General features: G+C 39.9%; 1 protein-coding gene and 1 pseudogene across 2 annotated transcripts in view; one reads left to right on the forward strand and one right to left on the reverse strand.

Annotated features, from left to right (window-relative positions):
- Positions 1 to 1,487: 1,487 nt before the first annotated feature.
- Positions 1,488 to 14,448, reverse strand: part of RBBP5 (RB binding protein 5, histone lysine methyltransferase complex subunit) — a 37,350-nt gene continuing 24,389 nt past the window's right edge. The window contains exons 11-14 of one of the 2 annotated variants that reach the window (XM_058275080.1): positions 12,832 to 12,901; positions 12,187 to 12,416; positions 10,653 to 10,730; positions 1,488 to 3,477 (exon numbers count right to left, since the gene is read on the reverse strand). In XM_058275080.1, coding sequence (XP_058131063.1) covers positions 3,449 to 3,477; positions 10,653 to 10,730; positions 12,187 to 12,416; positions 12,832 to 12,901 — 407 coding nt within the window. In that variant the 3' untranslated portion in view covers positions 1,488 to 3,448. Of the gene's footprint in view, positions 3,478 to 10,538; positions 10,731 to 12,186; positions 12,417 to 12,831; positions 12,902 to 14,448 lie in introns of both variants that reach the window. The other variant, XM_058275079.2, reaches the window with a different exon arrangement.
- Positions 6,264 to 7,002, forward strand: LOC139436351 (glycogenin-2 pseudogene; annotated as a pseudogene).

Here is a 14,448-nt window from a genome sequence, read left to right on the forward strand (position 1 = left end):
AAGTCTAAAAAAAAGGGGGGGGGGAGGGTAAAGTTGAATTAAATTACAATTAACTTTAAATGCTCCTAAACCTTCTATAAAAAGGATTAAGAGCTTTGGACTGGAAGGCAAGTGATTTATCCTTCCTGAATTTCGATTTGTTTCATCCTTCATAAATTAAGATCTCCTTGCCTATTTCAGGATGGTCACGTTGAGCATCAAATGACATACTGTACACATGTACATTCTATAAAGTATAAACCATTGTTCATGTGTAAGGAGTTTTAAATAGAAATGAAAAGTCATAAAGACAAGGACCAAGATGCTCTTTTAGAATCAGAATTATCAGTAAGATAAGTCATAGCAGTTACTCTCTCCCTTTTAGATACTCTTCCCTCCCAAGAGTACTGAAGATATTTTCCAGGTGAGAGGATACATAATTTTCCTTGACTCTGCCTACTTCCTTTCACCTACAGAAAACAGGATCTTATCATTTGGTTGGGTCAAGGTTGCTATGAAACAGCTATGATGTCAAAAAAGGAAGCATTTTTTTTAAATCGGAAATTCTCTTATTTCCTTTTTTTTTAAAGATTTATTTTTAATTTATTTCTCTCCTCTCCCCCCATTGTCTGTTCTCTGTGTCCGCTCACATTCTTGTCAGTGGCACCGGGAATCTGTGTCTCTTTTCTTTGAGTCATCTTGCTGTGTCAGCTCTCCGTGTGTGTGGTGCCTCTCCTGGGCAGGCTGCACTTTTTTTCACACGGGGTGGCTCTCTTTATGGTGAGCACTCCTTGTGTGTGGGGCTCCCCTAAACAGGGGATACCCCTGTGTGGCACAGCACTCCTTGTGCACATCAACACTGCGCATGGGCCAGCTCACCACATGGGTCAGGAGGCCCTGGGTGAACCCTGGACCTCCCATGTGGTAGGTGGACACTCTATCCGTTGAGCCAAATCTGCTTCCCGAAAAAAAAAAAAGGAAGCATTCTGAGTCACATAAAAAATGATTAAGTAGACACTCGGATTTAGAAATGATAAAATCAAGGACTTAAATAGTCTTTATGACACATATTCTTTAGGACACAATGAGCAGTCAATGATTTTTAAAGCTATTTAATCCAGGAAAGAAAGGCTAATAAGGAGGAATTTAACCATACTCATATTTTAAGACAGACCCCTGAAGGCAGGACCCTCTTCACAATCATTTTTGTAATCTCCTGAAGGTTTATACTGTGGCCCCTGTCAAGTAATTATACAAACTTGTTCTGAGTTATAGGATCCGAAGACAGACTGTGGGATGGCTTTTTATGATTAAAACCAACTTTCTGTTTGGATTGTCTAGTTATAATCTTAACTAGAAGCAGATATTTGGATGACCTGATCATTGCTACCCATTACAGCTCTAACTTCCTCTCAACATAGTAGGCCACATTTTCTGTAGTACAAAACAAAATGGCTGGTGAGTTTCGTAAGTGATCCGTGTTTACAAACAAACATCTACATCTGTTCTTTAATAAACATCCATTTTTATTTACAAAGCATTAAAGCTTCAGCAAAAAGTACCCAAGGCTAAGTCTTATCTTGTACAAAACTACAGAACATTAAAAACCAGAGTAAGAGGAAGACAGAAAGGAAGAAGAGAATACACATATATTATACAAATCAACAAATTCAAACCAAAATGGGTAAGTTTTTAGGAGCTGCAAAAAATTCTCAAAGCATAAATAATTATTAGGAGCTGCTGCCAAAGACAGTCTGACAGGGTTTAAGCTGATTTTCTCAGTAGCCAGTTTAGGAGGCAGACATGGCATAAACACCCAAAGATACAGGTAGAAGTCAAGCTATTTCACACATGGAAATAATGTAGAAAGCCTTTGTATCACGCTATTACAGCATACAGTGCAGAAAGAACTGGAATGGATATAATGTTTGTAAAATAAAAATATATCTAATGAGCCACCAACCAATCTCTATTACTGGTCTAACTCATATGAAATTCATAGACTGGACATTTGAAGAAAAAGTAGTAGCAACTGAAAATACAGACATTTTGCAAGTCCCTCAGAGAGAGCACTTTTCACTCAACTACTGAATATATTGGCTCTAAAAGATGGAATGGGAGAAAGAATACCGATGGATTCTACTTTGATTTCTACCCTAAGTTCCAAAAGGTGATTAACCTGTATATAAGCACGGTGTTTAAACTCTCCTTTGAAAATACTGAGAAAATGACAACCCAGGTTAAGCACTTAAGGTGAGCTAAAAGCTCTGCTCCGAGAGGCCAGTGAGCCCTTTCCACAACTGGTTTCTTTATTCTGGATTTTCGGAGAACTTCAAACAGCTAATGTACACATCTATCCAATCTGCTACTTTTTATATAAAGAACAGCAAAAGCAAAAACAAAAACAAAAACAAAAAAACAAAAAAACTAAGCAACCTTTCACAGAAAGGAAGTGACTGAAAACATGTAGTAAGAAAAACAAGCATAGACATAGGAAGGGAAAATGCAATGACTGATGGGAGGGACAGATATCCATAAACAGTGATAAAATTTTACCTTGATCTTTGATTTGAACTGTGTTGTTGCTGCTTTGATTTTTGACAGTTTTACTTTAGTCCTTGCATAGATTCCCCACCCCAATAAAAAAAGACACTTGTTTAGAGAAACCGTGGTTTGTTTCCATCTCTGGAAGCCAGCACAGGTAAAGCAATATAAACTATTGATGATTCTTTGCTGGAGACAGATGAAACTAGCTATCTTCAAAAACCATGATTAATGAGAGTGAACCAATACTGGAGGGAAATGTGAAATGAAAGAAAAACAAGAAAAAACCCTGAACCTCATACAACCCAACTTCTTAAGCAAAGTATAGTATAGTAAGAAGGGCTTTCTTATCTTTCTTCCTTTTCTGAAAATGTGTAATCTTTCAAGCACTTTCTTTTACTGCCCATCCTTTGTAAACAATATGGAAATACAGGAGGTATCTGGTGAGAGGGTACATTTAAAAATGGAAAAAAGAAAATATATAACAGAAGTATTAGCCAGGATACTGGTAACAAAATTTCAGATAAGAACAAGTCACTCAAGGACATGTACTGAGGACAAAAGGCAAATAGGAGATAGGAAATGACAGGTCTAAACGATGCTGGGTTAGATGAGCAAAACACGGGTATCTTTTGTCCAGCAACATAACTACACATTAATATTTCAATGAGTCAAACTCCTACTTGAGGTCTTCACAAATCCTCGTTCCTGAGAGCCTATTTGGACTTATGCTTGAAAGGGAAGGGACGTATACTCTTCTTCCATAATTCACTTCTTCACTCAAACATAAAATTCACTCCTTCCACCTCCTGGGTGGGAGACAGAGGCCTTTGTTTTAAATTAAAGTCAATCTCAAATGACTGACCACAGTGTCCAGAGGCCACATGATGGCAAAGTGGGGAAGAACGAAGAGCTTCAATGGTCTTCATAACAGTTCTGAGATTGCTCCCCCTGCTAAAGAGATTAGACAAAAAAAGATTTCTTTTAGCATCAACGTAGACCAGTTACTTACCAAAACAGCAATAATGATGGAAGCTGGCTGATGAACTAGCAAACATGGGCTAAAATTTCCCCTTTTTTAGAAAAGTTATAACCAACTCTCATTCCCAATTACCCTTTATTGAAACTTCAAAAAATCCAAATCCCAACCCCATACCCCAGTACTTTCCTTAGTACTTCCCCAAAGGAGGGAGGAAGGGACTGACCAGAGTTCAACAATTCTCCAAGGGGTTAACAAATAATGCTTAACAATCCAAAAAATGCTGTAAGTAGAGGAAAGGAAATTCTAGGGTACTACATCTTTCAATCTTTTATATAATAGACTTAGTCGCTAAATGATTAACAGTGAGCTACAGACCCTTTTTTCCCCAAGTGGCCTTCTTTTATCACCTTAGATTCCCAAATATGGTGAAATGTTAATGAAAGCTACTGTTCACATTCCTATGCACCAACCACTAATCAATAAATAGAATCCTAAATAGTAAAATCAAATGAACACTTCCCTGATTATTCCATAGAAGCTGTTCAACCTCTGAGGGGACATCCTTAAATGGACTGCTGTGAAATATTAACTAGGAAGTGTAAAAAGAGAAAAAGGTGAAGAAAATCTTCCCAGATGTCATTTGGAATGGGGAGAACATCATTCGAAGATTAAAAATATATAAATATAGTTAAAAAATAATTGCCCACTCTACAAAAGAAAACTACCCACTTATAAAAACTTTGCTTTTACACAATTTTTAAAGTAAAATTCAAGAGCAGATGAAAACTGGCAATAAAAATATATTCACTTTTGTCTGAGAACACACTGAAATTACCAAGAGATTCAAACTCTCTACTGAATTCTGCATTGTTAAAAATCAAATTTAAACTTTTCATAGTTCAGTAAGATAAAAAGTTTACTAAGCACCTGGTTTTCCAGATCTCTCCTAACATAAAACATAATCATTAACCTCAGGGATTGATTTTTTTAAAATTAATCTAGCATCTACTTTCCCAAAGGACTCAATGCCTTGGTACTTTAAAGCTAGTTTTGTTGACTGTTCCCACAGGTACCTGACTAATTTAGTTTCAACAGTTGCAAAGTGAACAAAACACTGGCATTCTAAGTCTAAACTATGATGGGAGAATAACTTGATCACAAATCGCTAACATTAATAATGGAACTCAGCCCCAAACAGTGGGGCTTCTGGGGGCTACAGAGACATCTAGACACTAAAAAGGCTCAGGAATTCGGCACCCATTCAGCACCCGATCAATGGGCCTTACTTTGGAATTTATACTCCCCAGTGTAACAGAGTTAAAGTCATTTATAGTTTCCTTACACATAGCTCTAGTTATAAAATATATGCCCAGAGACTTAAATTTTTGGTCCATTTATGAGTCTGTTTATGAGCCCTGAATCCCAACAGAGTTGCATCACCTACTCTCCAGTTCACTGGACTCACAGGTCAACTAATAAGGAGATGATGATGGACAATGCCCATCCCAAGGAACAGAGAGTGTCTGCAACTGCAAGCAAGACAGTTCCATGCATCTGCCCCATGGGATCAAAGTCCACTCTCAACTAGAAACAGAGTGGGTATCACCAGCCCCAAATCCTCAAGACTGGGAAATGAACAACGGACTAAAGTAGACTTATTGTTATTCTATTACAGACTCATTATTATTCTAACAATGGAAGAACCTGTATCATTAATATAAAGGCAGTGGCACCAAAAAGGAGAAGGAAGGACAGGTGTAACATGGGGATATTTTAGGAACAGTGAAATTGTCCTGCATGACATTGCAATGATGGATACAGGCCATTATACATTTTGTCAAAACTTATAAAATTGAGCGGGGCAGAGTGTAAACTGTAATGTATACCATATTCCATGGTTAGTATCAGTGCTTCAATATGTGTTCATCAATTATAACAAATGTACCACACTAATGAAAGATGCTGTTAATGTGGGAAAGTGTGGGAGAGGAGATGGTAGGGCATATGGAAATCTCCTATATTTTTGATGTAACATTTATGTAATCTAAAGTTTCATTAAAAATAGAAAAAAAATTATTCTAAAAAAGGACATTCACATGACTAATGAGCTACTTTATACTGATTGTCTATTGCAGGTCAGTTTGTGTCAATATTATCATCCTTGTTCTTAGGAATAGACCAAAAAAGGCTTGTCGAAGCATCAGCAAACTAATCAAAAACAGAACAAGCAATACGATGAGGAAGCTAAGCAGAAATACCACCACCAGAGAAGACCTCCATGCAATCTAAATCTCTGAAGTAGTAGCTGCTCCAAGGACATGTACTATTTAGCTGCAACATAAAGGAAAGCTCCATAATATAAGATAAAGAAAAATTCAACTCATGATGGATGCCTATTTCTAGTAAACCCCAAATAGTAGCTCCAGGTGGCCTAAGAAAACCCTGGATCATGACTTAAGCATTACCTTAGTCAGCTCTTAAGATCACATGGAATGAAAAAGAATACTCAACTAATCACCTGACTTTAAGGGAGGAGTCACCGTCTTAGTAACTGTTCAATAAAAAAAGAAAAAAATACAATAAAAAAAAAAAACCTCACCAGCAAGCACTTTACAGAGCACAGATTCAGTATATTCAGTGCCCTCGGGCTGAGTGGGTGGTGGGCCAGCAGGAGGAGACAGGGTAATCTGGGCAGTGCCTGTCCGCCAGCACAGAAATACGTCTGCTTGCTCTGGCCTATGTCCAGGAGAGACGCCCAATGGACCAGGCATATTTCAGCCCCCTCAGTTGGTCTTCAGATCCGTTTGTGAGAGACCACATCTTTGTCACACTTGCTCATAACAATGTTTACTGCCAAGGAGCCCTAGTTCTTGGCCAATACCTGAGAAGTCATAGGGCAACAAAGAAACTGGTGATTGTGCTTACATCTCAACTCTCTAGTCTTCTGAGGCTTCTACTTCCAGATACTCTGGAGAGTATCTGATAAGGTAAATGAGGGGAACCTGATAGAAAGTGCTATGTTAGCATACTTTCCAAAAGGTCCCAATCTTAGGGTTACCCTCAATAGCTTTACTGACAGGAACTTACTCATCACAGCAAGTGTGTCTTGAATGACATGAATACTTTGGCACTATCTAATATTGATGAGCTGTTTGATAAGGGAGAATTTTCTGTAGCCCCAGATTCCAGATTATTTCTACAGTGGTGTATTTGTTTTCCAATCCATCTCTTGAAATGCATTATCTCCTACTGCAACATACAACCTACTATGGCAGCTTTCAGGGGGCTAATCAAGGCTTACTGAACAATTTCTTCAGTAACTGTTCAACTGCAGATACTAAACAAATAGCTGTCATTCATCTAACTCAAGTAACAAAGCCTATACCTAATAATCCTGCTTTTAGACAATTTGAATGTAATATAAATTATTCCATTTTGGAGATTCCACAAAACCTTGGATCTACAGATACAATCTTCAAACTGATTTGATTTTTTAAAGAAAATGCCTCAGGCATTCTGGATAAGGTTTCATTTCTTAGTTATCTGGTGGAAAATCTATAATGGCTGCATACTGCCTTTTACCATATGCCAAAGTGCTTGCCTCAGAAGTCTCTGGAGTCAATGTGCAAATCAGCAGCAGGCGCCAGCCAGGCTTTGCTGGTTCAGGGCCCTCCAAGTGGACCGTGGTATTAGATGAAGCCCTCCCCTCACCCAAAGAATTCCCCAAGAAAGGCAAGTTGCCATGAAACTAATACTTCTGCTGCTGTTGTGGTCCAGATTCACCATTCTCCTTCAAATTCACACACTTCACAAAGATCCAACCACACTGCAGACACTCAATAAAACACTAAATGCAGCGCTTCTAAGGAAGCCTTGGAACCTAGCCACCAGCTCCATGTTCATGTTTATCGGCAACCCTGCTCCCCAGCACACTCTGGAGTTTGATCTAGCCACTTCTGATCTGGAGATTTCCATATAGGAAAAGGCCAAGAAACCAAGGACAGAGAAGAAAGGAGAAAAATGGGGAAAAAGACATGTAGATTACGTGGGGATGGACACAATGCATGCAATCAGAAGTTGCTGGGGACATGTTTACAGTGATCTTTGTTGTTGTCTTGCTGTATGTTGTAAGAAAATCCATTGTTAATCTGACCCTGAAATGTGAAAATCGCCTCTGGTCCATTTAAGGCAGGGGTTCTTAACCTTTTTTGTTCCACAAACCCCTGTCAGTCAGGTGGAAAACATGGACCGCTTCTAAGTCCACACTAAACTGTGTATTATTTAATATTAATAAATATATCACACCCATACCAACATGTCCCCAAAATAATGTTTTTCTGAATTTCAACTCAAGCTCACATACCCTTGTTAAGAAACCCCAACTTTAAGGGGTAAAGTTGCCAAAATTTTACCAATTTAAGTGCCTAAAAAAATAAGGCAGAAAATAAAAATTCAGTTTGAATTACATCTGCTATTACAAGAGACAAGAAAGTAATAGTCTTTACTGAGATGTCAGTTTCTGATTTAACTCAGCAAAGTGAGTAGGAATAAACTTCTAATAAGTCCTCGATAATGGTATCCACCCTGGTTCAAAGGAGCTTTGAAATGCTGACTTGTACAAATATTAAAATATATATCCTACATGTAGTTCAAAATTTCATCACAAACTTTCTTTGTCACTAAGTAATAACACTAGAATGCATGTATTCAATACTTTGAAATGTACAGGGGAAAAAAGGCTCATTCCTTTAGGGTAAGTAAACTTTCCAAAAAGTTTGATTTTGACTTTCACTTAGACATATCTGAAGCGCAGCTGAGAAACACCATGGTGACTGTACTCTCAGCTATAAAACCTAAAGGTACTTCACAGTGACTTTGACAGGAACCTAATTAGGGAAATGCCAGAGATTCCTAGTTACTGTTAGTGGTCACATCAGCTATAATTAAAAGATAAAACCACTATATTATAGAGAAAACATGATTTTTAAAAAACTTTTAAATGGCTTACTTATCATACACTTAATACTGAAAAGCAAATGATTAATTTAGGGGCAGGTTTTGAAGAAGCTGAGAGACTATGTCCCAGAGTATCTTAAGTGAATATATTTGACCATTTTATTTTATTTTATTTTATTATTTTTTTTTTTAAAGATTTATTTATTTATTTAATTTCCCCCCCTCCCCTGGTTGTCTGTTCTTGGTGTCTATTTGCTGCGTCTTGTTTCTTTGTCCGCTTCTGTTGTCGTCAGCGGCACGGGAAGTGTGGGTGTCGCCATTCCTGGGCAGGCTGCACTTTCTTTCACGCTGGGCGACTTTCCTCACGGGCGCACTCCTTGCGCGTGGGGCTCCCCCACGCGGGGGACACCCTTGCATGGCACTGCACTCCTTGCGCGCATCAGGGCTGCGCATGGCCAGCTCCACACGGGTCAAGGAGGCCCGGGGTTTGAACTGTGGACCTCCCATGTGGTAGACGGACGCCCTAACCACTGGGCCAAGTCCGTTTCCATATTTGACCATTTTAAATTACATGGAAACATTTTAGGCTCTTTGGCCTAGGGAAATCCCTCTCAATTCTAAGCTGTGTTTCTTCTCTTGTGGCATCAGCTTGTGCAAGAAGTGGGTTATGATGATTTTTATTTACCTCAAGCTGATTATTGATCTGGAATCTTTGTTGGGAATGCATACCTGACTCTTCCTAGGCTATTTTAAAATACATACAGGTATATCCTTAAGTGGATTTTTAGTGGAGCACTATAACTATTGTCGATGGGAAAAGAATGCTGATGCTCAAGAGATACAGTGTCGAGCTATGAAAAACTCAAGTCTAAATCTAACAAACTTGAGGTGAAGCATTCAAAGTCATGAGTCTTTCATTTGCTCCATAGAAGAACATTCACGCTTACAATGATTAACTGACTGAAGGTCTAAGTTAAACATAAGGAATTGTTTCGCATTCTATTGTGTATCACCACATTTAGTTCAACACATTCAAACCAAAATTTTTAGGCATCAAAAAAAAACACAAATAAAACTGAAAACCACCACCAATATTTAAATCAATCCTGCCTCTGGGCCTGCTGACCTAGCCACAGAAAATCAAGTATTATATATTAACTAAAGCTAGGCTTATATATAAAACCAAATGAGAAACTTCCAAAGCCCAAAAATATTTGAAAATAAACGGTTTCTAACTTGATAAATATTTTTTAAAACAAAAGTACATCTAGCCTTGGTTCACAAGTATTTGGTAGGAAACTAAAATTGTTCTACATCCCCCAGTAAAAAACCCCAATCATATAAAAGTTAGAAAACCCAACTATTAACTTTTAAAAGGCTTAGGTGTTAAGATGCAACACAGAAGCTAAAGTTTTTCCTCCTGATTTCAGATATGGAAAAAAAAAACACCTCATATCTTTTTCCTTAACATGATGATACCACTAACATTCAACACTGCTTCTAGACTACTTGGAGAGAGGAAAACACCACCTCTGGGATTTGAGCAACTTGAAGAGAGGGAGAAAAGGTGCTAGGGTTAAGCAGTCAAGGGCTGTATAAAGTAAGCTTGTATTTCCGGTTATTTGTCTGGCTCTTTCATTTGAGGTAATAACAACCACAACAAAAACAACAAGAAATAAAATATAAAATAAAATAATAAAATAAACTAGGAGCAAATACAGAGCAAGATATGAGTTAAACCAGAGGTTCTTACGCCTTTTTGGGTCATGGATTCCTATGGGAATCTGAGGAAAGCTATGGACATACTCCCCAGAAAAATATTCACACAGTATTTTGCATATAATATTTGGGGGCTGTGGTTCCCTTGAAACCTATTTAAGGACCCAAGATTAAGAGCCACTGAATTAAGCCAAATCTGGTTTAGCTTGCCCTTGGCAGAAGCTTAAAACTCAAGAGAATATATACTATTGGGGGAAAGGAGGTGAGGAAGAAAAAAAATACTGCAGTTAAACTGAGTCAGGGCTGTACAAAGCAAGGCCACGAAGCAAGCCAGACAGTGCTCCTCATGTGTCCTTACCTGTCAAGGGCTGGCTGAGTTCCGCCTGCACTTTACCCTTCGCTGATCCTTCCAGAGGTAAACCTCTGTCCCCTTTGTAGAGTTTCGGTTTAAATGGAGAATCTTTCTCTTTACCTTTTGATCCTTTAGGCCGGCCAGCTTGCTTCTTCTTGGATTTGCCATCCCCCTTCACACCCAGTAGTGGATGGACTTCTGTAAAAGGACAGGGAGACACAGAAAGGAATCCACACAGCACTAGTCCCATTATCCTAACCACAGCCACCTACCAGTGAGCAAGGAATGTTGCTCCCGTGACCCAGACCCACTAATAAAAGGAGAAAAGAAGTTTGCTTTGTTCATTATTCCTAAAACCGTTAAGTGTGGACATTAAGAGAAAGAGTTGGTTGGCCAAAGGGCACACATGGCCTACACAAGTTGACACCAACCCATATCAGCTCCAAATTGAAAAAGTAGCTGAGCGATCACTAATAAGGTCTCAGATCAAGCCAAAACAGGCATGCACATATGCAATGCCACATGGGAGTGGAAGGGAAAGGAGCTTTGGACCTAGACAGACTCTACCTGAGTCCACCACTTCCTATGAGATCTTGGGCAAATTAAATGTCTCCTTAAACTGTCTCCTTTGTAAAGCAGAGACAGTAAAACCTGCAGAGTTGATATAAAAATTAGCAGTGGTATATAAACCACAAAACAGGGCCTGGAAAAGAGCTAGTACAAAATCAGTAGCATCAGAGAACTGTGCAGTTGCATAACTAGCTGATCTAGAGGTATCTAAACAGAGAAAAAAATATGCCCAAGAGTAAACACACACACACACACACCCATCCCAAGAGGTGACAATAAAAACTTCCATGGTCAGATTATATAGAAGCAGAGAGGATAAAATGATTGTCCAGGTCTGACTAGCACTTTACCACCCAATAAAACCACTCTATGGAAAAAAAGAAGAGGAAAAGGTGGGGGGTGGGGAGGACAATAGAATAATGAAATGAACTGAGCTGGGAGTCAGAAAATTGTCATCTTAACCAGTATGGAGGTGCAGAATGTCTCCATTTTAAAAGAGAAATGGGGAAGCAGATGTGGCTCAAGCGACTGGGCTCCCATCTACCATATGGGAGGTCCAGGATTCGCTTCCTGGGGCCTCCTGGTGAAGGCAAACTGGCCTGAGTGGCGAACTAGCCCATGCAGGAGTGCTGGCCCATGTGAGAGTGCTGGCCCACGCAAGAGTGCTAGCCCAAAACGGAGAGCTGACACAGTAATCTGACACAATAAAAAGAAACAATGAAGACAGACAATAAAAGGCGCAGCAGACCAGGGAGCTGAGGTAGTGCAAGAGATTGAGCGCCTCTCTTCCACTCTGGAAGGTCCCAGAATCAGTTCCTGGAGCCGCCTAAAGAGAAGACAAGTAGACACAGAAGAACCGCACCAAATGGACACAGAAAGCAGACAAAGGGGGGATGGGGGGGGTGGATAAATAAATAAATCTTTAAAAAAGAAAAAAAGAGAAATGAAGGCAGATGAGAAAAAACTTAAGAAAACGCAAGGGCAAAGTCCATAAAGTAAAATCAACCAAATAGGAATTTACCAGATCAAGCTGGAGAATACAAAGAGGTGTCTGTCAGGCAACAGAGAGAGCTGTGGCTCTTACCGTCATTTGGTACTCCTTGAATTTCTATATTAGTTGTTTTGGGTTTCTTCTTAGGTGGCTGGGACCCATCAACTGAAGACTGCCTCTTCTTTTCTGAACTAGCCCCTTCATCCATCAAGGAGGTTTGGAGTGCATCCGGTGGGGGGCCATAAGGATTTTCTTCTGGGTCTTCTACCTCAGGGGCAATGGGTAAATATAACAGAGCCTTTGAATCTTCCAGCTCTTCATCACTATTTGGAAGAGGTCAGACAAGGGATAGGAAAAAAGAGGAGATAATTGCTTAAACCATGAACCCTTCCTTTACGGCAGAATCACCTACATTAACCATAAGCAACAGCCATAGATCTAGAACTTGAAGAAAGTCAAGGAAATCAAACAACGTGATCAATAAAACCAGCAATAAAAAATTAAATAAATCGTAAAAAAAAATGAATTCTTTCAGTTTCTTAAAATTCTCTTTTAGGGGAAAAGGGAAGGGAAACCAGGATAAGAGAATAAAGACTAAAGATATTTTTTTTTACACCAAAGAAGTTATCTCTTTTAACTAATAGGCAGATGGAATGAAGGGATAGCCAGGGGAAATTGAGCAGCTCAATATTGGACTGAAGAGGAGAGTCCCAGATGCCCAGCCACATGCCGGCTCACCTGCTACAAAAGGCAGCAATAGGATCCACACTGGTGACATCTACTTCTTCATCCTCCGCAGCATCAGCCCCTGCAGGACAAAAACACAGAGGAGGTTTGAGAAAAAAATGGAAAACCATTTTTTTATCTGTAGCTTAATGATTTTCATAAGCTGAAATCCAGGAAACAAAGGAGGAAAACCAAATAATTCATTTTACAAATATTTGCTGAATTTCTACCATATGCTAGGCACCAGGGATAGAGCAATAACCAAGAAAGTTGGCAACATTTCTTAACTAAAAACTCCACAGTCTAATTGGGGAGACAGATACAAACAGATAATTTCAATTCAATACAGTAAGTGCTAGGGAAGCAGACTTGGCCCAACGGATAGGTTACTATAATGAGCATAGGGATAAAAAAACAAAAATCATGTCTCTAAAATCCACATACCCATACTAAGTATATCAACCTTTATTAGATATCACCAGGTTTCTTGGCAAAGAAGAAAATGTGTGTGGGAAAGTTACATTACACTATGTACGCTAGTGTTGGGGAAGAGAGAGAGATGTTAAATTCAAAGAACATAAGATCACTTCCTAGGGAAGCAGACTTGGCCCAATGGTTAGGGCGTCCATCTACCTCATGGGAGGTCCACGGTTCAAACCCCGGGCCTCCTTGACCCGTGTGGAGCTGGCCCATGCACAGTGCTGATGCGCACAAGGAGTGCCCTGCCACGCAGGGGTGTCCCCCGCATAGGGGAGCCCCACACGCAAGGAGTGCGCCCCGTAAGGAGAGCCACCCAGCACAAAAGAAAGTGCAGCCTGCCCAGGAATGGCGCCACACACACAGAGAGCTGACACAACAAGATGATGCAACAAAAAGAAACACAGATTCCCGTGCCGCTGACAACAACAGAAGCAGACAAAGAGGACGACGCAGCAAATAGACACAAAGAACAGACAACCGGGGCAGGGGGGAAGGGGAGATAAATAAATAAATAAATAAATACTTAAAAAAAAAAAAAGAAACACAAATTCCCCACTGATAAGGATAGAAGCGGCCACAGAAGAACTACACAGCGAATGGACAGAGAGAGCAGACAACTGGGCGGGGCAGGAAGGGGAGAGAAATAAAAAATTAAAAAACAAAACAAAACCCTGCTTTCTAAAAAATACAGTAAGTACTACAGGAAAGGTATGTGCAATGTGCTCAGGAGATGGGAAGGAAGAACTACTTCTAAATGTGGACGTATGAGAAGGCTTCACAGAACACAGTTCAACAATACCAACACAATCCAGAACATTATGCAATTGCTGGTAGTCTTCCTAAAACACATGAGGCATGCAAGTTATCTAAATCACAAAAGGGAGGGAAGCGGACGTGGCTCAACTGATAGGATGGTCTGTCTACCACATGGAGGGTCCAGGGTTCAATCCCCAGGGCCTCCTGACACATGTGGTAAGCTGGCCCACGCGCAGTGCTGCCGTGCGCAAGGAGTGCCATGCCACGCAGGGCAGGAGAGCCACCCCACGTGAAAAAAATGCAGCCTGCCCAGAAGTGGGGCTGCACACACCGAGAGCTGACGCAGCAAGATGATGCAACAAAAAAAGACACACAGTTTACTGGTGCCACCGG

This window comes from Dasypus novemcinctus, chromosome 13 (genome assembly GCF_030445035.2).
Source record: "Dasypus novemcinctus isolate mDasNov1 chromosome 13, mDasNov1.1.hap2, whole genome shotgun sequence".
Classification (NCBI taxonomy): Eukaryota; Metazoa; Chordata; class Mammalia; order Cingulata; family Dasypodidae; genus Dasypus; species Dasypus novemcinctus.